Genomic DNA, 27,815 nt, shown 5'->3' with positions numbered 1-27,815 from the left:
CCTCATCCCTCTGGCTCTGTCTGGCTCTTCCTCCTCTCTTCCAGGTCCCCTTCTCTGCCTCACTCATTGGCCCTCTGGACCCCAGGTTTTACCCTGGCTCTCCATCTGCTCAGGTCCACCTGGGTCTCCACCTCCAGCGGCTCCATCTCCATCGCTCATCCACAGGGTGTCTTCTGTCAAGTTTCCACCATGGCTCCTCCCTCGACTCCACCCTGGGGACTCATCCTGGCTGGTCTCTGGACCAACACCTGTCTCCTCCTGCTCCTGGACTCCCCCTGGCTCCGACCACCCTCCACATTCCCATGGACTAATATATTGGACTCTCCAGTTCCTCACCCTCCTCCAGAACCCCCACCCATCCTCCCACCCTCAGTTGGACTATATGCGATGCGAGGATGCGCCTTTCCGGGAGAGGGGCAAACTGTAATGTGGCTGTTGTTTTCTGTGTTCATTTTCCTTTGACCTTAGTTGACTTAATTATGTAATTCTGTTTTAATTATCTCGTTAGTCCCAGTGTTTAAATACCCTTTGTTCCTTCTAGTCTTGGTCCATCTGGGTTTCTATTTGTGTTTGGTAGTCTTACTAGTTCTCTTGTATATTCTACATTAAAATTCTAATTCTTGACATTTTCCTCTATTGTGCGCTTTTGTGACAACTGAACCATGACACAGAGGTGGTCAAAGAATAGTGGAGTGGATGGATGATAAAGAGATAGCACTACTCTGCCAGGCTTTACCAGTCAATGTACTGTATCTCAAAATATGAAGTCGGCTTTTATGTTCTGCCTTAACGCACCACAGCCCCTGACTCAAGACAAACCTAAAGGCTTCGGTCTTCAAAGAGCTGTTATGACTTCCAACTTAAACACTGAGAAAGAGTGAGAGAGAAAGTGAGGAAGGGATGTTCCTAGATGAATCAATTATTCAGTACAAGTCAAAGGCTCTGTGATATACAGTAAGTGCTTCTTCAGATCACGCATGAGATATTTACCACCCTCCACATAAACACGCACAGGCAACTAGACAATGAATTGTTATATAAGAGCTTGCTAACCATACAGACCACATACAGACTGGTTATTACTCATCAATATGGGGTTTTGAATGGCTGATGCCTGTACGTACACAATATCTCATAAGCAAGATACACTAATATTCAGACCAACATGTCAGTCTAATTTTATTTGAAGTAAATTAGAAAAACAATAAGCTAATTATGAGTAGCTTACATTTTAGGCATAATATAGGTTTTTAAATCCCCAAAAACTGAAATAGTTGTGAACTTTCACAGCAAGTATCCCAGCAATCAGAAATGGTGATTTCTGTTATTTGTTTTGGGACAAATAACTTGAGTGAATGATTCACTACTTACTCATTAAACTCTTGTTTAGTTTCTGAAAGATTCAGCATTTTTGCTGAACATTTCATAGTACATTTCTTTCCTTCTTGAATGATTCTGTGTTTTCGAACAAATCTTTTGAATTAATCACTTTACTGCTTCACTGATTAAGATTGTCACATTTTGCCACCTATGTAACTTGCAGAAAGATTCACAAAAAATAAAAAAAATAAAAGTCTCAATGCTGTTGGACTAAATATCAGGAATACTGACTATAATTTTATTAAGATCTTAATCTATTAAATCTGCAGTTACATTTCTTATTGCTCAAGGTTGTTTATTGATTGTCTAGTATATCAATTTCCAGATATTGAGAATTGGTATTAATCGGCATGAGCTGGCATGAATATCAGCCAAGTTTTTCTTCAAATTAGCTAAAAACTTTCCTGCCTGTTAAATCAGTCTATCAATATTTTCTCTGATTGGCATCTGGTCCTGACTTGTTGCAGCTTTTGATAATGGGCCCTGGAGCTCCAGAATGAGTCCCACAGACAATAGCACATTCAATAGGACATTCTCCCCTGAGACAGAGAGGAACAAAAGAAAGATCCTGCAATCAGCTCACACACCTGCTGCTCCACACTCACAAAATAAAGCTGAAAGTAACACATAATATCTCCATCTTATGCAATCTATTTCTCTCTCCTTTATTCCTCCTGATACCTGCTCCAACTCCATCTGCCTTTCCCGCTCAATAACTTTTGCTGTCAATCTCTCCCTTCCCATACTCGCCTCCTGTCCTCCCACGCCTGATGTCAGATACCATATCTCTCCATCTTCCCCTCCTCGCTCTTCTCCACTAGTTTCTGTATTGCTTTTCCTAAAAACAACCTCCCTGTCTCCTTTTCTGTACATCATTTCCCTGGTTCCTCTCTCGGACTCGTTCTCTCTGTACTCTGTTACCACATGAGAGTGACACGGTGTTTCTCTAAATATCAAAAGCAGAATGTGAGTGTCGTCTTGTTACAGTCTGCCTCTTATATAATCCCTCTGATCTACCACAAGCCTGCTGCTCCGTCAATCATCCCAGCTCAGGACCGCCCAACTGCTATAACATTAACAAAAACAAAAAAATAAAATCTCCTTAATGAGATTGAAAATGTTATAGTGAAATCTTCAAGAGAAAAGCACATATAGGTAGAATCACTTTCCCAGAATTCCAAGGAAAAATAATGACAGCGATTTGGATTCCAAAAGGCTTTAGAAACCTGTAAAATCCTCTTACGAAACATACACTCTGTTATATAGCACAAGACTATTTTGCTCTGTCTCCGTCCTTCAGGATTAGACCAAATTAATCGACATGGAAAGCCTTTAAATCCTGATGGTGGACTTGAAATCTCAGAAGACCTGATCCTAACTGATGACTGATTGATTGGATTGTGAGATGTCTGGTATTGTTTTGTTGGCCTAAATGAGAGGCTGATTGAAAAGTTGGATGGGAAACAGAGGAAACAGACTCTGCTGTTCCCAAGGTGAATATAGGCACATAGATGGGGACGAACTTACAAGAAAAGGGATTGATTTCAAAGCTTCCTCTCCTCTTTCATGAAATTTAAACATTCGGAAGCCTTGGCGTGCCCCTGCTTCCGGAGAAATGCCTCGTCCGTGATTCCACACAAAGAGAGAATTGACCTTTTCAGAGAGGATGCGTCTTGACTTTCCTCCTCTCTTGTAACCGTGGACTAGCGTGTCTACAGTTACCCTTGATAGTCAGCAGGAGGGGCATTGTGTATCTTGGTGCGTTAAGGTGCCATGATGCTATTTGTGGCTGCGTGTCTCTGTGGTGGCGGAGTGAGGAGAAGGAAGAGCGCATGCTTCTCTGTGCTTTATGGAGCTGGTGCATCTGTGAGTGGGTGGAAGGCAGCTCCATTCGCATGTCTGGGTAGGGTGGTAGGTCTGCTAGGGGAGCACATCTATTTATTACAGTGTGTGTGAATGAGTGTGTGTCGCTGCAGGGAACAGTGGGGGGCAGTGAAAGCAATTGTTCTGGGCAGTGTACCTTATTTGTATGCCCAAATAGCTCCTTGTGATTTCATCCATTTGTGCATGCATATAGTCCTCCAGAATGTTTCAGCTTCTCTTTTATATCTTTTAGAGATCCACACCATATCTGTAGTTAAATGGGTTTTCGTCTGATATTGTATCAATCGTTTCAATATATTTGCATATAAATGTTTGTAGTTTTCATTTAGATTTCCTTTGCTATCATAACACTAACTTGAAATTAATCTCTAGTAACACTAATATTTGTTGAATGTAATATTTAGTAGATCTCAAAATCAATATCAAAAGTGTATATTTACAATGTTGTAGTGCCAAAATAGTGTGCATTATTTGGGGGAATTGTGACTTTTCTAACAAAAATTGTTATTGCAATTAAAAAAGTGAATTAATAAAAAAACAAGGTTTGCTGTGCTTCTTTGTAGGGCTGCCTAATTTGGCCAACATTTTTTGATTATGTATCAATGTGGCTATAAAATAATAATTATAATAATAATTTTACATTACAACTGTTAAACCACATTTTACAGTTTTCTTCATTTTTAGACTTAAAAACATCAAACTTTTATTTTCATGGACAACCAGGAAGCCTTTTGTCTCAAGAGTTTTTTGCAGCAGCTTTTGATTTTATTGTTTTAAGACCAGATGGATGGTTAGATGGACGGACGGACAGATAGATAGATAATTATTGACTTCAGTTATTCACGTAAAACAGAATTTTAATATTAGTGCAGTACTAATGTCATTCGAATTTGATCATAAATGCATGAAGAATGTCTACATATACGTGCATGATACAAAATGTGTATTCCACTTTGAACTCTGTGCATTTTTGATGCGAAGCAAACGGTGTCTCTCTAAGGGATACTGTTTATTGAATGGCGCACTAAAAAAAACCTGTTTCAATAATGCTTTTGGAAGTCTCTGCCCAGCTGTAAGCGCATGTCTGTTGATAATGGGTCTACAGGGACAGGTTAGAGTCAGTCAAGAACACGCACCATTTCTCATCTACTGCGAACAGCCAGCAGGTCAGTCCTCCTACATTAAAAGACTACAGACGAAGTGAGATTTTGCAGTTACTTGAAAATATGAGATATTTGGTTTGTTTGATCCAACAGCATATTTATCATAATTAGTGACACATGGCTGATGAAGCTTCAGTCATACATCTCCAGGCCATGTGCCATGTCTGTGCCACTGGGGTATCAGAGAAGCATTTTATAATGTAGTTGTAATCTACAGCATTAATTAGCCATATGCATTTTCCGAGTGTGAAATAAGCATATTACATAGACATTAATGTCAATTAACTGCGCTTTGCAACTTAACTCTGAGATAATGTATCTCACTTGCTCATACACTGAACACATCAGCATTAATCATAAGGACCTCCGGCCTATACTGCGCTCACTGATACTGCGTTTAGTATTCCATCTACATTCTTCCAATTTATGTTTCTTGTTTAATTCAGGGCGGCATGTATCGCTGTTCCAGGTTCTAGGCTTACACTGACTTATAATTCAGAACCACAGACTGATTAAAACTCAGAGGAGCGAGGCCAAACAGTGCACTGCAGCCAGCCAATTCAGTCAAAAAAGAAAGTTCCCTTTCAGTTTAATCAAAGGACTACAACGTGGCTCTACTGCTTCATGATTCTCAAACAGCACCAAAGCAATCTTTCTTGCTGTTGCTACCTCACGGCCACATGTGCTTGCTTGTAAACAGAGGGAAAAGCACTGACCTCACACCGAACACTTTCAATCATGCTCATCAGAGGATAAATGAGTCCTGGCGGTGCCTGCAGCACAGCGCCACTGTATTATACTGTTCCAGGCATTTCCTTCCCCTTGTATTTTAGCAGTAGTATGGATTACACACCACCCCAAATTATTTATTATCCAGCTATAATTTGACTCACCTGGACCCTATTGAGATCAGGCCACTGTGTGGTTGTGTGTGTAAGGGGACTTTGAATTACCCTTAATGAAATAACCTAATCTATACCAATTGATTTGGTGTGAAAGGCTGAGGAATGGTGTTTGGTTTCTGTATTCCAGTAACTGAGGGCTACATGGCCCATGACGTACTGTACACTTTGATGAATTCTATGGACACATATTAAAGAGTTTTTGATCATCAATACTGATATGAAAAAAAAGCAATAATAGAAAAAAGACAAAAACAATCTGACGAATCCCTTCCTCACAAAAGCCCAATGTTTTTAAGAAGACTTTTAAGAAATAGCTTTCATAAAAATGACAGTTCACATAAAAATGGAAATATTCAAATAGTTGATGTCACAGTTATTGTCATTATGTCAAACTGCCACAAAATCAGCAGGTCTGAACATATGCATCCACAAATAAGATTGGAGAGCTACGCTGTCAAGGCAAAAAGAGTTACGACCAATATACTAGGGATTTTCAATCATTTAGATGACACTGAAACCAAAATGTGATTATCCTGGTGTGAGGGTCCCCCAGCCTGAAGTTTAAAAGGAAGCAACTGTGAATATTTTCATGTATAAAGAGCCAATTTATACAGTGAAAAATTATATATATGTAAAATATTATGTTTTCTGCTCACTGTAGTATTGTACTGGTAGATGTGTTATCTATTTTTTATTACTTGGCTTTTGTAATAAGTTTATTTTTTTCATCCTTTTTTTCGTATTATGTGATTATGCTGTATATGTAAAACTGCAGCATGATTATTCTTCAGAACATCTTCTCTCTCTCTTTCTCTTTCTCTCTAAAGAAAAAGGGCTGTTTCTAGGTAGGTGTTGCCTAGAGTGGCTTTATCTGAGCATGTAACAAAGTCTTTGTTACAGAGATGTCAGACAATGTCAGACCGCATTTTCTACCAAGGAGAAATTTGCATTCTGGATTTTGAAGAACTTCACCACCTAGGGTGCCTAAATGAAGAAATAAAAGAAGAAATAAAGTCATACTGATTTGGAACGCCCTGAGGGTAAATGCTCACATAATTTTCATTTGGGCAAACTTTCTCAAGTCAGTGAAGTATTGAAGAAATCTGACAAGACAGAAACAAATATTACTTAGAAAATAAGTGAAAACTGCCTGATTAATTTAATGTGTTAATATTTGGCCATTTCTGTGCCCTTCAGAAACAAATCAGGAAAGCATAGTGCTAATTATCATCAGAGAACAATGATAAATCTAGTTTTTACATATTAGATCAAAGCTCTCGGGATGCGTTCGGTGACTGCTGCCTATACAACAGAATTTAATCCACACAATTATTTCAAAGCTGACATAAACAAAATATTGAGCCTTTTAAATGCCAAACCTTTCATGCAGTGACTGAGAAGGATTCTCACAGCTAGAAGCCATCATACACTACAAGGATCAAAACTCATCAGCTTGAAACCCTCTGACTCAACAGCATGAAGCCACCGCTTCATCATAATAGATCATCCTTGAGGTCCAAAACTAAATCTGCAGATCAATCATTAAAAGATAAACAAATTGGATTTGAATGCCACAGAACGTTCAAAGCATTAGGTGGGCTTAGATCCCCCAAACCAATAGGAGATAAAAAATAAATAAATACAAAAAACACAGAAATAAATAAAATCAGGGAATAGCCTCTTATGTACAGACTGGCGCGCAATGCTTTATAAATTCATGCGTCCTCACTCGACCTAGTCGTATGTTTCTGCACAACTTTTAATTCCTCTAACTCCCCGTGTTTTTCCCTCGTCACTAGTAGAGCATGTCATTCCATTTGAAGAGATTTTTCACTCGAAAGTATTTAGCCTAAATTGCAGGGGCACTCAGCGGCTTTGAAGCGCGCGCGAGAGAAGCATCTCTATTCTGCAGAGGTCCACAAGTGCAGCGGAGAGTCAGTCATCATTACTGCCCGAACGGTAATGATATACCATAAAAAAATAATAAAACACATCATATAAGACACATTAAGACGCAACTTAGACGGACGCGATGATTGACACATCGACCTCTCGCTACAGTTCGAGTGAATTATGTAACTATCGACTCAATCTCTCATTACAGTAAATGATCGTATTAGAAACCACAATGATTATAAATGAATTATGATTTAGAATACAATTTTCTAATTTATTAGAGTTAATTAATTATACCGTTCATGATTCCTACTTGATGGTACATCATAGATTTTTCTATTTTTTAGAAAGACATCCGTTAGTGATACAGGTGCTATGATCGATTCCTTACCTGCATTGTGTTCTCGTGATGAATCCTCCTCGAGCGCTGAGGAGAAATGTCTTTCTTCCACTCACTACAGGAGCAGCAGCTTCACCGCGCAGATCTGTCAAGTGGAATGTGAGGGAATGCCCAAGCCTCGCTCTCCTCTCTTGTGAGATGTATGTGTGTGTGCCAAAAAGAGTGAGCGCACAGACTGATTGGATGAAATGTGTTTCTGGGGCTTCATCCATTTGAAGTAATTTATTATTTTGGCAGATAAAAAAAAAAGAGGCGCATAAACCTCCGCTGGCAGATTAGAATGCAAATAGAGTAGCTCATATGTCGAGACCGTTAAGTGACAATAAAACGACCTTTAAAGTTAAGCGATGGTTTTCTCACCTTCTGCGTTAAAATGGTAAAAACTCAATTAGCGTTTCTGAAGCACGAACAGCAGCGCATGGTAGCAACTTCAAGGTCATGGGTTCCATCCCAAGGGAATGCCAACTGAAAAAATGTTTATCTTGAATGCAGTATACTGTAAGTTGATTTGGTTAACATCATCTGATGAATGTGTATTTTTTAAATGTCTTTATAAGAAACAAATCTATAATCAAGGCATTTAAATTTAAACCATCGCTTCTGGACCAAACAGGAGTCCATAATCCAAAATAACGTTTATCCCCTGTTGTCCTCTCACATCCTCCACTGACATATTTGTTTAGAACTATTTTGGACTATTTTCTCTTGTAAATGGTGCTTGATCTGCACATTTTCCTCCTGATTCAGACAAGATTACTTATTTTGGCCAGAAGATATGGTTTTTAAAAAAGGTCTGATGGCACCCATTCAATGCAGTGGATCCAATGGTAAACAAGTGATATAATGCTAAATTTCTAATAAATAATATGCTTATTGCACATATTATATATACCATCTTGCATCATTACTACTACAAGCAGTAAGGATGAATTCCAAATACAACCTATATAGCCAATGCGGTTCTTCTGTTAGGCGCTATATTGACCAAAGACTAAAAAGACCAGAGGCATTTCTTAAACCATAATTAAAAGTCTCCAGGACATTCCTCTGTTCAGTAATGAGTGAATCAATTTGCACTGCCTCTACTAATAGCATGTCTGGATGTTTAGACATGGCTGTGGCTGAGGATCTGCAGTCAGTCTCATATGCACTCTATGATGTTAAATGCACTCAGCGTCCTCTGGGACATCACATGCACTGTCAGCCCCTTGTGACGTCACTTGCACTCTCTGCCAAGGAACCAGAAGCACATTGCAGTCAGTTCTTGTTTGAAGATGGACCAGCAATCTCAGTGGGTTAGACGCTTAGACATGCTATCTGTCTTGCATGATGACAATGCTCTGTATGACACAAGACATTGCGTCAAAAAATATTTTAAAGCTATGAATGTTTTTTTTTTTAAATATTAAATAGCATAGCATTTTGATAATATTTTGCGCTGCATATATTTCAAAACAAGAAAATACATTCACATCTCATATTTGAAAAAAACAAACAACAACAACAACAACAACAACAACAATGCTTTAGGTTATACCATTTGCATTTTACCAATAAATGTAGGCTACTGTGAGGTTGAAAATGTATTTTCTTGATGTAGGTAGGTTTTGAAATATATTTAGGTATATGAATGAAAGATATAAACTTATTTTCAATTTTAAGAATAGATTTAATCAAGTTTCACTGTTCACATATACATACATATGTATATATATATATATATATATATATATATATATATATATATATATATATATATATATTACAATTTGCATGAGCTCACCAAAATTGGACAGTTGAAGACTGGAAAAATGTTGCCTGGTCTGATGAGTCTCGATTTCTGTTGAGACATTCAGATGGTAGAGTCATAATTTGGCGTAAACAGAATGATAACATGGATCCATCATGCCTTGTTACCACTGTGCAGGCTGGTGGTGGTGGTGTAATGGTGTGGGGGATGTTTTCTTGGCACACTTTAGGCCCCTTAGTGCCAATTGAGCATCGTTTAAATGCCACGGCTTACCTGAGCATTGTTTCTGACCATGTCCATCCCTTTATTACCACCATGTACCCATCCTCTGATGGCTACTTCCAGCAGGATAATGCACCATGTCACAAAGCTCGAATCATTTCAAATTGGTTTCTTAAACATGACAATGAGTTCACTGTACAAAAATTGCCCCCACAGTCACCAGATCTCAACCCAATAGAGCATCTTTGGGATGTGGTGGAACGAGAGCTTCGTGCCCTGGATGTGCATCCCACAAATCTTCATCAACTGCTAGATGCTATCATTTCAATATGGGCCAACATTTCTAAAAAATGCTTTCAGCACCTTGTTGAGTCAATGCCACGTAGAATTAAGGCAGTTCTGAAAGCGAAAGGGGGTCAAACACAGTATTAGTATGGTGTTTCTAATAATCCTTTAGGTGAGTATGTATATATATATATATATATATATATATATATATATATATATATATATATATATATTAGGGCTGCAACAAACGATTGTTTTGATAATCGATTAATCTAACGATTATTAGAACGGTTAATCAACTAATCGTCGATTATTTCACTGATTAATCAGTAGAATTTGATTGATTATTCAGCTCTTGCAATTAATTAAAATATTGTTATACGTATTAAAAAAAAGATAGTCTAATCACTTCAGCTTTGGGAAATAATATTATGTAATTACAATTATTATACAATTAATTTATACTAATAAATATATTTGAAACACAAAATGAGATGACGGAGAAACCTTCTTATTTAACATTTAATTACTATATTAATTACTTATATTTAATTACTAAAATTAACTGAATGACACATCATTCTGCCTAACATCTCCTTTCGTAAGTATATAATATGGATAAGAAACAAAATAAAGGTAAGTGATTAGATGTTTTATTTTTGGATAAACAATTTTATTCACAATATACACTCCCAGACAAACATTTTTGAAAGGATCTTCTGCTCATCAAGCCTGCATGTATTTGATCCAAAGTACAGCAAAAACACTAACATTTTGAAAGATTTTTTGCTATTTAAAAGAGACTTATTAAAAAAAAAAAGAAAGAAAAAAAAACATTAAAAATCTTAACATTACCAATCAAAAACTTTTGACTGGTAGAGTAATCTCTCTTAAAATACCTTAATGGGTTATGATAATCAAAACAGTTCTGGGGCCCATTCTTCGTACGCCGCTAACTCAGTTAGCTGGATTTGATTGTTGACGATTTGGCGTGATCTTGGATCGTTTGGTTCTTCGAAGCTCATCCCAGAGCTGCTGTCATAGCAACAGGTCCGTAAGCTTAAACCTGCTCGGGAGCAGGCTTATTTCATGTAAACAGGATCAGATCGCTTCTTTTCAACCAGAACTAATACTCAAAATATGTCAGCTACCACCGCTACTTTATTACAAGAGTATCGTACTGATCCAGGGACAATAATTTAAAATAATAATCATTAAAAAAAATTATTTAAAAATAATATAAAAATGCTTTGTTGTCCATAACAGCCTACTATAGACACAGCCAGTTTTACTCACTGAAATATTTGTCATAAAATTATTACTTCATAATTGTATTAGAGTCTTACACACATGCTATACAGATAGAGTCGTGCATTATTTTGAGTGATGACTGCTATTATAAGAGTGTCACGGCTTATGCTGCTGGAAGGAACACGGAGCCGAGGGATAAACGAAACAAGGATTTATTAAATAAAACATAAACAAGGTAAGTCGTAAATAACAGGTGGCAAGAGGCAAGTGGCAAGTAACAGGTGACAAGTAGACAAGTTGACATTTAGACGAGTAGACCCGACAAAACAGAACTGAAAGGACAAGGCTTTTATAGAAGGGATAATTGGGGAAACACAGGTGGATGGCATGACTAAATTAACAGGGACATGGAACACATGGGGAAATGACTAGACACACCTGGGAACTAATCAAAACCACACACGGAAGACAGAAACTGGGTCACAGGGGAAAAAACACACAAAATAAGTCCAGGTGTGTGACAGTACTCCCCCCTCCCGGTAGGTGCGTCCTCGCACCGTAGAAACAACAAAGGGAGGCGTGGGTGGGAACTTGGGAGGAGGTTCCGGTGGAGGACAGCCTCCCAGGAGGGGGCCAGCAGACAGGGACCACAGAGGAAGGAGCCAGGGAGGAGATGACGGAGGGAGGAGCCAGGGAGGAGACAGGAAGGATGTGAAGCAGGAGGTACCCAGCAGGACCCAGGCCACAGCCATAACGGCCCAAGGTGGGGCCGACGGTGGAAGGAGCCATGGAGGAGGAATGGTCACTGACTCCAGGGACTCGACCCACGGCAACGGAGCAAGTGGAGGAGGAGCCCGAGGCGGAGACGGAGAGCCGAAGAGCCAGGGTGACGGGGAGGAGCCGGAGGTCCTAGGCGGAACAGATGGCTCTGGTGACTGACGCAGCGATGTGGATCCGGAAGGCCGCGGTGAGGCCAGAGTGACCGAGGACTGAGGTGTAGCCGAGGGGATGAAGGAGCCTGACGGAGCCGGAGGGACGGAGGGATGAGGCGAAGCACCACAATGATGAGCTCGCACCACAATGATGGTAGGCTGAGGGCGAGCAGAGGGGCAGCCAGACGACAGCGGAGGAGGAAGCAGGAGTGGGTGGGAGGGTGGGAATTTTAGAGGAGCAGGCATTGGAGTAAGCTCTGGGGCTGGAGCCCTTCCTGGGCTTAACGGAGGATCAGGAGCCCGTCCTGGGCTTAACGGAGGATCAGGAGCCCGTCCTGGGCTTAACGGGGGTTCAGGAGCCCGTCCTGGGCTTAACGGGGGTTCAGGAGCCCGTCCTGGGCTTAACGGGGGTTCAGGAGCCCGTCCTGGGCTTAACGGGGGTTCAGGAGCCCGTCCTGGGCTTAACGGGGGTTCAGGAGCCCGTCCTGGGCTTAACGGGGGTTCAGGAGCCCGTCCTGGGCTTAAAGGAGGATCAGGAGCCCGTCCTGGGCTTAAAGGAGGATCAGGAGCCCGTCCTGGGCTTAACGGGGGAACAGGAGCCCGTCCTGGGCTTAACGGGGAATCAGGAGCCCTTCCTGGGCTTAACAGAGGATCAGGAGCCCGTCCTGGGCTTACAGGAGGATCAGGAGCCCGTCCTGGGCTTAACGGAAGATCAGGAGCCCTTCCTGGGCTTAACAGAGGATCAGGAGCCCGTCCTGGGCTTACAGGAGGATCTTGCTTAGGTGCATTGGAAACCCCCTCATTTTGACCCATTTGGCGCTCCACATTATGCTCCCTCGTGGTGGGCAGTGTCGCCGGCTCTCGCACCTGGTCTGACGGGTTGCTCTCTGGCTCTCCGTCATCGGTGGGCTCGGGCTTATGCCTCGGACCGTGGGGAGATTGTAGGCTGGGCTCTGGGTCCAGAGTGGACCTGGCGAGATCCTCCATTGGGCCGACCGTGAGAGGTGACCCATTTCTCACCAGATTCCACTCTATAAAGGCGGCGAAATCCTCCCGAGGACCATCTTCGGGCGACAACGCTCTGCACCTAGGGTTCAGGCTGGCGTGATAAAAGGTGCAGAGCGCGTGGTCCGGGTTGCTGGTGGCATTAGCTAGCCAGAGAAACCATCTGGTATGGTCCTCGAGAGACAGTCTCTCCTGCTCCAGCAGGAGGAGGAGGTATTCGGGGCGATAGAGGGGATCCATGAAACACTACGGAAAGAAAAAAGACTGTGAAAAAAAAAACGGAAAACAAAACGGAGGGAAAACACGCAGTTTTTAACTTTTTCAGGTCGGGTCTTCTGTCACGGCTTATGCTGCTGGAAGGAACACGGAGCCGAGGGATAAACGAAACAAGGATTTATTAAATAAAACATAAACAAGGTAAGTCGTAAATAACAGGTGGCAAGAGGCAAGTGGCAAGTAACAGGTGACAAGTTGACATTTAGACGAGTAGACCCGACCAAACAGAACTGAAAGGACAAGGCTTTTATAGAAGGGATAATTGGGGAAACACAGGTGGATGGCATGACTAAATTAACAGGGACATGGAACACATGGGGAAATGACTAGACACACCTGGGAACTAATCAAAACCACACACGGAAGACAGAAACTGGGTCACAGGGGAAAAAGCACACAAAATAAGTCCAGGTGTGTGACAAAGAGTGGCTTGATGAAGCGCAGGAGATGCAGATAACATGATATTGACCCTTAAGAATCTTTCATTAATGCTGTCACGTAACAAATCTGTCCAAATATAAAATGAAATGAATAGATCATTTCTACATTGAAATAAAAATGTAAAGCCTTACAACTAGTTTAAATTGCGAATATAAATAATTGGGAATCATGAAAAAAATTCTAAAAAAATAAAAACATGTATCTATTATCTGTTTCATGTATCTATTATAACATTTATGTAGTTTTGTTTGCCTGGCTGTTTCCTTATAAAAGTCCAGAAATTTGTCAAGTTTTTCGTCGGGTGTCATTTTAAATTATATGACGTCATTACATTGCCGTCTTGCCACCAGCCAATCGCTGCACTGCTGATCATGGTTTCGAGTATCGATACATATCCCCTTTTAAACCAACACATGAACACGCAATTATCTCAGATAACTCAATCCAGCGATACTAATCATACACAACAGGTGTGTTCGAAGAACCCAATTAGCCGGATCATCATTAGCACGATGATATCATCTTGGATGTGTCATTTGATCTCGGATGTAATAAGCGACGTACGACGAACGGGACCCTGATCTAGATTAAGCTTTGATCTCTGCAAACCAAACTATCACTTTAATCAAATATTTAATAATAATGTTTAATACCGTAAAACTGTTTATTTAAGGTATTGCACGTGACGTGAATGCTTTACCGAGCTCGTTCAAACTGCAAACATCCACATCGGTGTAATAAGATGCATTCTAACTGCTGCTTTCACACTGCTGTGATATTTGTGTTGTTATTGTTTGTTTCGTTATTGAGAGAAAAGTGCGCGTCATATATTTTCATATCCAAACGCCTTTCAGTTCGGCTCGGGGGCATGGAAGCAGTGCTGAGCGAGCGCTATATCTCTTCTTCTCTTGAATTGCATCGAGGAGGGCTGAATTACAACAGTCTTGCGCTACAGCGACATACTGGTCAAAGGCCCTAAATTAGGTAAAGTTAAATTAACGATTACTCGACAACAAAAATATTTGTAGACAATTTTTGATTGTCGACATTGTCGATAATGATGACTAATCGTTTAAGCCCTAAAAAAAAAAAATATATATATATATATATAAAAAGGTGAATTAAAGCGTGGCACTGTTATAGGATGCCACCTTTGTAATAAGCCAGTTCCATCCCTGCTAGATTATTGGAAAGTGGAAGCATTTAGAAAAAGTAGCAACTACGCAGTAGCCACAAAGGGGAAGACTACTAATGTAACAGAGTGGGGTCACGAGTGCTGAGGATCATGGTGCGTAAAAGTCACCAACACTCTGCTGATTCCATACCTGAAGAGCTCCAAACTTCCACTGGCATTAATATCAGCACAAACACTGTGTGGCAGGAGCTTCATGGATGGGTTTCCAAGGCCAAGCAGCTGCATGCAATACTTACATCACCCAGTACGATAACAAGTGTTGGATGGAGTGGTGTAAAGGTACACCGCCACTGGACTCTGGAGCAGTGGAAACCCGTTCGGTCGAGTGGCGAATCAGGCTACTCTGTTTGGCAGTCTGATTGACAAGTCTGGTCTTGTCAGATACCTGGTCCTTACAGGTTGTTTTGATAGTACAATTACCAAATTTTGATTTCTCAGTTCATGACCCCTTGTCATTCCTTATCCCCAACACTTATCATTCCTACTCTCACCTATGGTCATGAGCTACGGGTCATGACCGACAGGACAAGACCGACAGGAATGGAGATTGTGAGTCAGCCTTTCACGTCACAACTGATCTGCTAAATGGCAAAAGTTCCCACAGAATTTCTCAAAAATATTGTGGGAAGCCGTTGTAGCTGCAAAAAGAGGACCAACTCCTTATAAATGTGTGTATAGACCAACAGGGTTGGATACAGAACTCCTAAAAGAATTTGCAGATTTCCCCTCTGACCTATTGGTTACAGTTGATAAAGCGCTAATTGTCTGAGATTTTAACATTCACATTGATAATACAAATGATGCATTAGGACGTTTACTGAACTAATAAACTATTCTGGAGTCAAGCAAAATGTCAACGGGCCCACTCATTGTTTTAATCATACACTAGATTTAATTATATTGCATGGAATCTATCTTACTGATATAGATATCGTACCTCAAAGTGATGATGTTACTGACTATTTCCTTGTATCTTGCATGGTGCGTATCACTGATAACTATATGACTCAGCATTACCATCTGGGCAGAACTATTGTTCCTTCCAGCCACCAAAGACAGATTCGCAAATAAGCTGCCTGATTTATCTCAATTGCTCTGTGAACCCATAAATACACATGAACTAGATGAAATGACTGGCAACATGGGCAGTATCTTCTCTAATACATTAGAAGCTGTTGCCCCCATCAAATCGAAAAGGTTAGAGAAAAACATACTGTGCCATGGTATAACAGTAATACTCACTCTCTCTCAAGAAAGTAACTTGTAGTCTTGAACGCAAACGGAGAAAAACTAACTTGGAATTTTTTAGAATGCGTGGAAAAACAGCAATTCAGCTCTAGACAGGCTCTAAAAGCTGCCAGGGCCATGCATATCCACAAACACAATGAAAATAACCAAAACAATCCAAGGTTTTTATTTAGCACAGTGGCTAGATTATCAAATAATCAGATGCCACCCAATTAAATATTCCCTCACAGTTTAATAGTAATGACTTTATGAATTTCTCCACTGATAAAATAGATATCATCAGAATTGCAATAACAAATGTAGATTCTACAGCGTCTCACACTTCAGTTTCATCCATTGCACCAAAAGATAAACTGCAATGCTTTACAACAGGACAGGAAGAGCTAAATAAACTTATAACTGTATCTAAACCAACAACATGTTTATAAGATCCTGTACCCACTAAATTACTAAAAGAGTTGTTGCCTGTAGCAGAAGAACCACTTCTCAAAATTATTAACTCGTCGTTATCTTTAGGTCAAGTCCCAAAACCATTCAAGCTGGCGGTTATTAAGCCTCTTATTAAGAAACCAAAACTAGATCCTAGTGAACCGGCAAATTATAGGCCCATTTCAAATCTTTTATTTATGTGTAAAATTTTTGAAAAAAGTTATGTCTGCTCAATTGAGCTCCTTCATGCTAAAAAATATCTGTATGAAGAATTTCAGTCAGGTTTCAGGCCCCACCATAGCACAGAAACTGCACTTGTTAAAATTACAAATGACCTGCTTCTTGCGTCAGATCAAGGCTGCATCTCATTTCTAGTTTTACTTGGTCTTAGTGCTGCGTTCGACACCATAGATCATGACATACTCATAGATCGATCGCTTTAAGATGGTTTAAATCCTATTTGTCTGATCACTACCATTTTATTATATATCTGTATCCAAACCAGATGGTGGATCAGCACCTAGAAAGGACCTCTACAGCCCTGAAAGAGAGCAGAGACCAGCACAATTAGAGCCTCAGATACAGATCCCATGTAAAGACCTTGTCTCAGATGACCACCAGGACAAGACCACGGGAAACAGATGATTCTGACTTTGCTGCAGCCTGGAATTGATCTGCTGGTTTCGTCTGGTCAGAGGAGAACTGGCCCCCAACTGAGTCTGGTTTCTCCCAAGGTTTTTTTCTCCATTCTGTCACCGATGGAGTTTCGGTTCCTTGCCGCTGTCGCCTCTGGCTTGCTTAGTTGGGGTCACTTCATTTACAGCGATATTGTTGACTTGATTGCAAATGATTGCACAGACACCATTTAAACTAAACTGAGATGATGATGATGAATTCAATGATGAACTGCCTTTAACTGTCATTTTGCATCATTGACACAGTTTTCCTAATTAACGTTGTTCAGTTGCTTTGACGCAATGTATTTTGTTTAAAGCGCTATATAAATAAAGGTGACTTGACTTGACTAAATGGGGAGTCATTTCATTTATCACCAGTAAAATATGGAGTGCCACAAGGATCATCTTCAATAAACAAGCTACAGGTAGTCCAAAATGCAGCGGTCCTGATCGGAATGCAGCGGAATCATCATTGATCATATTACCCCAATTATACAGTCTCTGCACTGGCTACCTATTAAGTTCTGTATCAGTTACAAAATATTATTACTTACCTACGTATAAGGCCCTAAATGGTTTAGCTCCTGTGTACCTAACTAGTCTTCTACCATGCTACAATCCATCACGCTCCCTAAGGTCACAAAACGCTGGACTTTTGGTAGTTCCTAGGATAGAAAAGTCCACTAAAGGAGGTAGAACTTATTCGCATTTGGCTCCCAAACTCTGGAATAGCCTTCCTGATAATGTTCGGGGTTCAGACACACTCTCTTTGTTTAAATCTGGATTAAAAACGCATCTCTTTGACCAAGCATTCAAATAATGCATCTTATAATTTTGGACTGCAGTTGTATCTGATCAAATGTGCATTATTATTATTTAGCATGGGTTAAACTAATTAATTTTAATTAGCTATGCTAATTATGTCTCTATTTGTTTCTCTGTTTTGCAGTAACTAGGATTTACACAAGCTCCCGTCTGGATCCAGAACACCTGAGAAGAGATGATGCTGACCTTCAGAGGACCTCAGATGATGCAAACCCTGAAACAGCATACAGAACTAACAAATTTATTTTATAATTTATATAATAATTGCTGTTAATAGTGTTCATTGTCTGTTTGACTACGTATTTAATAATCTGCCATATGCAAATAAACTGACAGTCACCACTGATAAGCTACTACTAAATAATGTAGAAACTTAATTTTCTGTAAAGTAGCTTTTTTATCGTAAAAAGCATTATACAAATAAACTTGAATTTAATTTAATTGAATAAATGTCAATGTATTTAAAAGCGATGTAATTAAAGTTCCTGTTAGTGTAATGGCCAGGTACCCCGATATTTCTGTCCATCGAGTCTATGTCTAAATACATTTCTGTTGTCCTATATGTGTTTAAATTCCATTTACCATTTTCTTTCACCTTGAATATCATTTTCTTATGTAATATATTTTCAGTTTGAAGACATACATTTTCTTAGGCTGTATGATTTACAACTCCTATTTAGCTTTAATTTGAATTTGAATATATATATATATATATATATATACTGTGTGTGTGTTTCTGTATTGTATCCAGCAGCATATTTTCAGCAATGTTTTGAGCTGAAATGCATGACTAATGCAAAAATGTCACAACCCAGTAATCTCTGTCATAGTCTAACATGCCAGTATCATATTCAGATGTTACATAAGATGGGAGCTATATAACAACTTAAGCATTTTAGAAGTCCAGGGCAACTGGAAACATCTTATTGAGTTCTAAAAACCAGAACATTGTAATTACAATTTGTCAAATTGTAGACTATACTAAAAGATTTGGCCTGCTAACAAAACTGTTACTGAACATAACTGGGAGTTACACAAGATACTTACCTCCAGGGATACTCTTCCAGACTTCAGGGTAAAAAAACAAAACAAAAAAACAATATAAAGTAGATAATTGTACAAGTACTCTAAAGTGTGCACCAATTTTTGTTGTCATTTGTTGCCAATGTCATTTGATCTAACATTTTTAAAATGTTGAAGATTTATAACAGGCATCCCAAATTTTTGTTTATTGCTTTTATTGATGAATCAATAATAGTTTTTCAGTAACTGTCGAAGAAGAGGGATAGTCTTTGGAGAATGCAAACAAAAAAAAATAAATAAAAAAAAATAAAAAAACGATTCATTCTGCTTGAAAAAATTGCTGATAAAAAGATTATTTTTTTTCACATTCTACATTCCTTTTAACATATAAATGATATTTTCCTTAAGGTTGGCTTTCACTCCTGTTGTACCTTATATTCAGCTTGTTACTGTTTACATTGTAAATGAAAACCACAAAGTCTTAAAAAAGACAGAGCATAAAGGAGATTACAGCTACATGTGGTTTTAATGAGTCTACATGGATTATGGTCTTGTTATAGATAAAGGAAATTGCAGTGGTAGCAGAGGTGTTGGTAATTTAATGAGAATTCAAGTGATAAAATTCATGCAAAGTGTCAGAAACTGCTGACCTGTGAACTGAAGAGAACCACTATCACCATTATGATCTTGAGTGAGCCAATTAACCTCAGCTTAAAGGAAGACCATTCTTGCCATTACTACAGTAAGTTGCTTTTGTTATAATGGCGATTGAGTCAAAAAAAAAAAAAACACAACACACAAAAACACTGCTTCCAATTATAGCCATAGCTTTGTGGGTGGAGCTCTGACATATTGTGCAGTAGCATTTTGACCAACTGAGTCCTGACTTGAGGTCTTTTCTTGAACATTCTCCCTTCTCTCCATGTCCTGTCTGCACTTGACTGTCCTGTCCAACATTGGCAAAAAAGTCCAGACAGTCAACTGAGATTAAACAGAAACATCTACAATAAATATATTAAGATTTTGTAAGGATCTGTGTGGTGGATAAAAATAATAACAACAAACAAACGAACAAACAAATAAATAAACAAGAGAAACAAATTAACACTTTGATCCATAACATGGGTCAAAGTTACCCGACTGAGTTTTTATTTTCTATATTTTTGCAAGAAATTAATTTCATCATTCAGTATTCAAGATATTCCTTAGTGAATTATTTTTTTGTTGGTCATAACAAATCCTTATTTTAATAAGAACATATTTAATGCAGAATACTTTTCACCTGCCACACATTTCACAACTGTCACGGCTTATGCTGCTGGAAGGAACACGGAGCCGAGGGATAAACAAAACAAGGATTTATTAAATAAAACATAAACAAGGTAAGTCGTAAATAACAGGTGGCAAGAGGCAAGTGGCAAGTAACAGGTGACAAGTAGACAAGTTGACATTTAGACGAGTAGACCCGACAAAACAGAACTGAAAGGACAAGGCTTTTATAGAAGGGATAATTGGGGAAACACAGGTGGATGGCATGACTAAATTAACAGGGACATGGAACACATGGAAAATGACTAGACACACCTGGGAACTAATCAAAACCACACACGGAAGACAGAAACTGGGTCACAGGGGAAAAAACACACAAAATAAGTCCAGGTGTGTGACAGTACTCCCCCCTCCCGGTAGGTGCGTCCTCGCACCGTAGAAACAACAAAGGGAGGCGTGGGTGGGAACTTGGGAGGAGGTTCCGGTGGAGGACAGCCTCCCAGGAGGGGGCCAGCAGACAGGGACTACAGAGGAAGGAGCCAGGGAGGAGATGACGGAGGGAGGAGCCAGGGAGGAGACAGGAAGGATGTGAAGCAGGAGGTACCCAGCAGGACCCAGGCCACAGCCATAACGGCCCAAGGTGGGGCCGACGGTGGAAGGAGCCATGGAGGAGGAATGGTCACTGACTCCAGGGACTCGACCCACGGCAACGGAGCAAGTGGAGGAGGAGCCCGAGGCAGAGACGGAGAGCCAGGGTGACGGGGAGGAGCCGGAGGTCCTAGGCGGAACAGATGGCTCTGGTGACTGACGCGGCGATGTGGATCCGGAAGGCCGCGGTGAGGCCAGAGTGACCGAGGACTGAGGTGTAGCCGAGGGGATGAAGGAGCCTGACGGAGCCGGAGGGACGGAGGGATGAGGCGAAGCCGGAGGAGTGGAGTCCCGAGGCATAGGATGGACAACGCCAGACCAAGGCGGAGCCGGAGGGACGAGGGAGCCAGGCAGAGCCTGCGGACTGCCGGGCCACGGCGGAGAGGAAGGAACTAGGAGCCATGGTGGAGCCGACGGGTCAACGGGCCGAGGCGGAGTCCAGGCCTCAGAGGCTGGAGGCGGAGGTGAGGGAGACGCCGACCAAGGCGTCGCTGGAGGATGGCGGTCCCGCTGAGCTCGCACCACAAAGATGGTAGGCTGAGGGCGAGCAGAGGGGCAGCCAGACGACAGCGGAGGAGGAGGCAGGAGTGGGTGGGAGGGTGGGAATTTTGGAGGAGCAGGCATTGGAGTAAGCTCTGGGGCTGGAGCCCTTCCTGGGCTTAACGGAGGATCAGGAGCCCGTCCTGGGCTTAACGGAGGATCAGGAGCCCGTCCTGGGCTTAACGGAGGATCAGGAGCCCGTCCTGGGCTTAACGGAGGATCAGGAGCCCGTCCTGGGCTTAACGGGGGTTCAGGAGCTCGTCCTCGGCTTAACGGGGGATCAGGAGCCCGTCCTGGGCTTAACGGGGGATCAGGAGCCCTTCCTGGGCTTAACGGGGGTTCAGGAGCCCGTCCTGGGCTTAAAGGAGGATCAGGAGCCCGTCCTGGGCTTAACGGAAGATCAGGAGCCCTTCCTGGGCTTAACGGAAGATCAGGAGCCCGTCCTGGGCTTAACGGAGGATCAGGAGCCCGTCCTGGGGTTAAAGGAGGATCAGGAGCCCGTCCTGGGCTTAACGGGGGAACAGGAGCCCGTCCTGGGCTTAACGGGGGAACAGGAGCCCGTCCTGGGCTTAACGGGGGAACAGGAGCCCGTCCTGGGCTTAACGGGGGAACAGGAGCCCGTCCTGGGCTTAACGGGGAATCAGGAGCCCTTCCTGGGCTTAACAGAGGATCAGGAGCCCGTCCTGGGCTTACAGGAGGAACAGGAGCCCGTCCTGGGCTTAACGGGGGAACAGGAGCCCTTCCTGGGCTTAACGGGGGAACAGGAGCCCGTCCTGGGCTTACAGGAGGATCAGGAGCCCGTCCTGGGCTTACAGGAGGATCAGGAGCCCGTCCTGGGCTTAACGGGGGAACAGGAGCCCGTCCTGGGCTTAACGGGGGAACAGGAGCCCGTCCTGGGCTTAACGGGGAATCAGGAGCCCTTCCTGGGCTTAACAGAGGATCAGGAGCCCATCCTGGGCTTACAGGAGGATCAGGAGCCCGTCCTGGGCTTAACGGAAGATCAGGAGCCCTTCCTGGGCTTAACAGAGGATCTGGCATAGGTGAATTGGAACCCCCCTCATTTTGACCCATTTGGCGCTCCATATTTTGCTCCCTCGTGGTGGGCAGTGTCGCCGGCTCTCGCACCTGGTCTGACGGGATGCTCTCTGGCTCTCCGTCATCGGTGGGCTCGGGCTTATGCCTCGTACCGTGGGGAGATTGTAGGCTGGGCTCTGGGTCCAGAGTGGACCTGGCGAGATCCTCCATTGGGCCGACTGTGAGAGGGGACCCATTTCTCACCAGATTCCACTCTATAAATGCGGCGAAATCCTCCCGAGGACCATCTTCGGGCGACAACGCTCTGCACCTAGGGTTCAGGCTGGCGTGATAAAAGGTGCAGAGCGCGTGATCCAGGTAGCTGGTGGCATTAGCTAGCCAGAGAAACCGTCTGGTATGGTCCTCGAGAGACAGTCCCTCCTGCTCCAGCAGGAGGAGGAGGTATTCGGGGCGATAGAGGGGATCCATGAAACACTACGGAAAGAAAAAAGACTGAGAAAACGGAAAACAAAACGGAGGGAAAAACGCAGTTTTTAACTTTTTAGGTCGGGTCTTCTGTCACGGCTTATGCTGCTGGAAGGAACACGGAGCCGAGGGATAAACAAAACAAGGATTTATTAAATAAAACATAAACAAGGTAAGTCGTAAATAACAGGTGGCAAGAGGCAAGTGGCAAGTAACAGGTGACAAGTAGACAAGTTGACATTTAGACGAGTAGACCCGACAAAACAGAACTGAAAGGACAAGGCTTTTATAGAAGGGATAATTGGGGAAACACAGGTGGATGGCATGACTAAATTAACAGGGACATGGAACACATGGGGAAATGACTAGACACACCTGGGAACTAATCAAAACCACACACGGAAGACAGAAACTGGGTCACAGGGGAAAAAACACACAAAATAAGTCCAGGGCCCGGTTTCATAGACGGGGCTTAGCCTAAACCAGGATTAGGCCATAGTTCAATTAGGACATTTAAGTAATTTTTATAAACATTCCTTCGAAAAAAGTATTACTGGTGTGCATCTTAAGACAAAATAAAAGCACTGACATGTTTTAAGATCAGTCGGTGCAAGTTTCTTTTCTATAAAACAGCTCAGATTTACATTTTAGTCTAGACTAGGCTTAAGCCTTGTCTGTGAAACCGGGGGCAGGTGTGTGACAACAACTAAGCATGGCTGCTTTTGAATATTTGATGCAGATTAGCATATTTTTATTTATTACCACCAAAAATATTTGGTATATTGTGAAGATAACTGGACATAACATTTGAATGTTAGGCTAAGGTTACCTTGACCTTGAAATCCATTACTTGTGAGAAAGAGAAACATGCCCAATATAGCTAGCTTGTTGTTGACATATTCTATTCTAATGTTAGCTAGGTTAGCATGCTATTGGTCAGCCTTTATGTCTCCTGGAAAATAACAGTTTTGGACATACACAGTTTCTGTCTGAGAGTGACTTTTTATAATAAGTATAAACATGATAAACTTGATGTGCATTTGAAAATATTCTTGTGCTTTTCATTTTTGTGTAAGCATGGCTGGTCATGATTAACAGCTAAAATGGTTGTAGAGAAGATGCTGCAGTACATGAAGAACAGCATGATGAAGATGAGGCAATTCTTAGTCCTGATAGTCTGAAATATCTGATGCTGATGACCTAGACTATGTGCCACAGAGTCAATCTGGAGTTGGGTGTAAATCTCCTAGATAAAGAAGACTCATTTGATGACATCGAAGACTTGTCTGATGAGTCCTCTGTAGAAGAAACTCAAACCCAGTTTAATAGATAGACCCCTAGGCGGCCCATGGTGCTGTGGTACAATGTGTCAGATGTTGACTCCCTCAATGCCTACACCGGGGGGGTCAACGTCGGTCCTGTAGAGCCACAGTCCTGCAGAGGCCCAGCTCCAACCCTAATCAAACACGCCTGAACAAGTTAACCAAGGTCTAAGGGTTGCTAGAAAGCTACAGGAAGTTGAGATTTTAAATCAAGGTTGGAGCAAAACTCTGCAATACTGTAGCTTGTCAGGACTGATGTTGGCCACCCCCAACTTCACTGCACAACACCCTGATTATGTGGGTGGCGTAACCAATACATGATGGCTCCAGCAGGTGGGGATCCATGGGACATAATGGAAACAAAAGGACTGAGAAAAAAACAGAAAACAAGTGGAGGGGAGACAAACGGAGGTAACTGTGTCGGTAGGGTCTTCTGTCACACTTCAGTAAAAAGAGGGAAATGTGGAGTACAAGCAAAATTCTTAAATCCAGGAATCACAGGGATAATCCACAACGGTAACACAGAACATCCAACAAGTAGACCCGACAGAGACAAACTGAACAGACTTGGACTTTTATACAGGGGATAAATGAATTTGGAGAAACACAGGTGTAAGGGATGACTAATTAAACTAAATGAGGATAGGAATTACTGTATAAGAAGTATAAGGATATGATAGGTGTATAAGAAGTGCAATTTGATAATTTTTAGATACTCTGTCAATGACAATTCTTTATACAATGATTGTCTTCATTTGCTAGTTGTTTTTCATTAATCACTAGCTGATGCAGGCTTTATTAATGAGGACATTGCAGTAGACATTTTTGTGGCTGATGCCTCTCTCTTACTCATATAGGAGATTTAGTATGGCCATGTCCAGATGGGGACAATAATGATGATAGGGAAAGATTCCATTGCTCATCCAGCCTGTGTTACAGTAAGTGTTGAGATCATTACATCCATTCGGTACAACATTGTGTTGTCAAAGAAAATTAAATGACCAATCAGAAGAACAACTTTCTTGTTGCTGTAATATGGTAAATCATCATTATCATGATGTCTTAAGTAATGTAATCCTGTCAAACTACACTACAATATATGCATTTCAAGACACACAGGTGCCACAATGATGTCATTTGTTTTTAGGGAGAGCAGCAGGTCTAATTTTAGTTGCATTTAAAAAATAGGTGACTTTTAACTGCCTCGATTTGCATTCCTCACATTTATGGCTGATTTGCTTTCATTCAGCAGACATAATCCAAAGAAAATAGATGTTATATTGCAAATTACTTTATTTTGCAAGTCAATACTGCAAACTTTTTACTTCACGACACAGTCAGAAGGTTTAAGGCTTGTTGAACCAATTATAGATCAACTATGTCTGTAATAGTGAAGAAAAAGAGAGGCAAAGTGAAACAAAATGAGGAGGAGAGGGCTGAATTTGTTGTCTTGGAGACTGTTACTAAGTATCAATATCGGGGAAGCATAGTTTTTGTGATTGTAACTTAAAAACAACAATAGATTAGATGCAAAGGGATGGTAACAGAGTTTGCACGCTTTTTATAAAATATGTAGATTGTGTGCACCCATGAGGGTTGGAGTTAAGTCCAGTCTTGATTGTCCAGGACTATTTTTAGCCCACCTCAAGCAGTGAGAGACCCCTGGAGAATGGGAGCATTCAGAGATTTAATTATGGCAGAGGAGGAAGTGTGTGTGTGTGCATGTATGCGTGCGTGCGTGAAAGAGAGAGAGAGAGAGAGAGCATGAGCAAGACGGATTTAATCAACAATACACACAATTAGCTCAGAGGACATTTAAGACTGTGAATTAATTTGAAATCAGAGAACCTTCATTTGCTTTTTATGATCGAGTGGTGGATTAGATCACTTGAAATGTGTAAAGGAATACATAATGATGTGTGTTCTGCTGTGGCCATCTTCCCACTTCCACCCGAGATCTACCCCCCCCCCCCCAATAAATAATTTATGGCAGACCTGAGGATATATTCTTAATAACAATAGACACTGATAACTCAGATATTTAGTGTGTATGAACTGACATGCTTATTACAAACTGTGTCATTTCAAATAAATGTACAAACATGTATACAGGAATCTGAATCAAGTGAAGTGTGGACTGGACGTACGAGAACACAGACCATTGGGAAAAAAGAATGTGTAGAAAGAAATTCCCCCAAATCATTACACCACCACCAGAACAGACCCTGGCATTCACAGCAGAAATTATGTTGATAGTCAAAAAATAAACAGTTCTTATGTATTTTTATTGCTATATATATGGAATTCGATATACTCTAATGCTACTGTATATTTTGTGTTGGCCACAAAAGGTCTCCGTGCAAGGTCAGGTTTGAGTCCTCTGTCAGGTTTGAGCAGTCAACGTGCACATACATTATGTCCAACAGCTATCTTATCTGTTGTCTGCAGTTGTCTTGACAATGAAATATGTTTGGACAACCTCATTTAAATCTTGAAAGGATTTATTATTATTATTATCAAATCTTGTCTCACACTACTGCATGCCATTACTGTGTATGTACACTAGAAATAACAAGTCTACGTTTTTCTAAGATTTTTGACCCTGTCAGTGTATGGATATCATAATATACCATCTTACAAGAATATTCACTTCTAAAATCTTCTTTTTACAGATTTACAAGTAAGCACACTGGATTTCATTATGCATACATTTTGTAGATGTACCTCCTGAATGCACCATAGACCATTAAAGAGATGTTTAAGTCTTGATTTATAGTGAAACAGCCTCCTCTGCTGGCCTCTGTAAATACTTGTTCCACAACACAAATGACTGTATCATCAGATTCAGCTTCTCCAACTCATCGATCTTGACCTATCCATTAAATGTAAACTAGAATCTGTTATGTTTTGCTGTGACATCGGTCTCTTCATGTAACCTTTATTGAGATGGTCTTTAAAGAGACCTTTAAACTTTGTCTTCATACTTTACATATGAAATTGTGTTTTGCATATGTAAGTGATGCAAGTAGGGAGGTAGGCTATTTTCAGACGGAGTCAATCAATAAGCTAAGAGAAATGATAGTGAGTTGGTTTTCAAACCAACTGTTATATAAACAGTAACCGGTTACTTGTTACTGGCTTTTATTGCGCAGAAATATTGTTTTAAAATACAGTGTTTTGATTATTCAAGGCAGAAAACAAGGGAAAATTATTTGATTTATGGTTTCGCTGAGATTGTGAAGGGTTTGTTTACCTTTTATTATTCACAGGGAAAAGAGAAGTCTCATTCAAAATGTTGAAAATATGGCATTTTATTGATTTTTTTTTAAAAATGATATCAATACAA

At 41.1% G+C, this 27,815-nt stretch overlaps 2 protein-coding genes across 3 annotated transcripts in view; both read right to left on the bottom strand.

Moving 5' to 3' along the window:
* Positions 1-7,777, bottom strand: part of LOC132114408 (calsenilin-like) — a 63,921-nt gene extending 56,144 nt beyond the window's left edge. Inside the window, exon 1 of the mRNA XM_059522485.1 lies at positions 7,620-7,777. Within this exon, the coding sequence (XP_059378468.1) occupies positions 7,620-7,625 (6 nt within the window). The 5' untranslated portion in view covers positions 7,626-7,777. The remainder of the gene's footprint in view (positions 1-7,619) is intronic.
* Positions 1-27,815, bottom strand: part of LOC132114410 (solute carrier family 23 member 2-like) — a 194,158-nt gene that overhangs the window by 95,463 nt on the left and 70,880 nt on the right. The gene's annotated exons all lie outside the window — the stretch shown is intronic.

Source organism: Carassius carassius, chromosome 34 (genome assembly GCF_963082965.1).
Source record: "Carassius carassius chromosome 34, fCarCar2.1, whole genome shotgun sequence".
In the NCBI taxonomy this organism is placed as follows: domain Eukaryota; kingdom Metazoa; phylum Chordata; class Actinopteri; order Cypriniformes; family Cyprinidae; genus Carassius; species Carassius carassius.
This window is presented reverse-complemented; position numbering and strand designations above follow the sequence as displayed.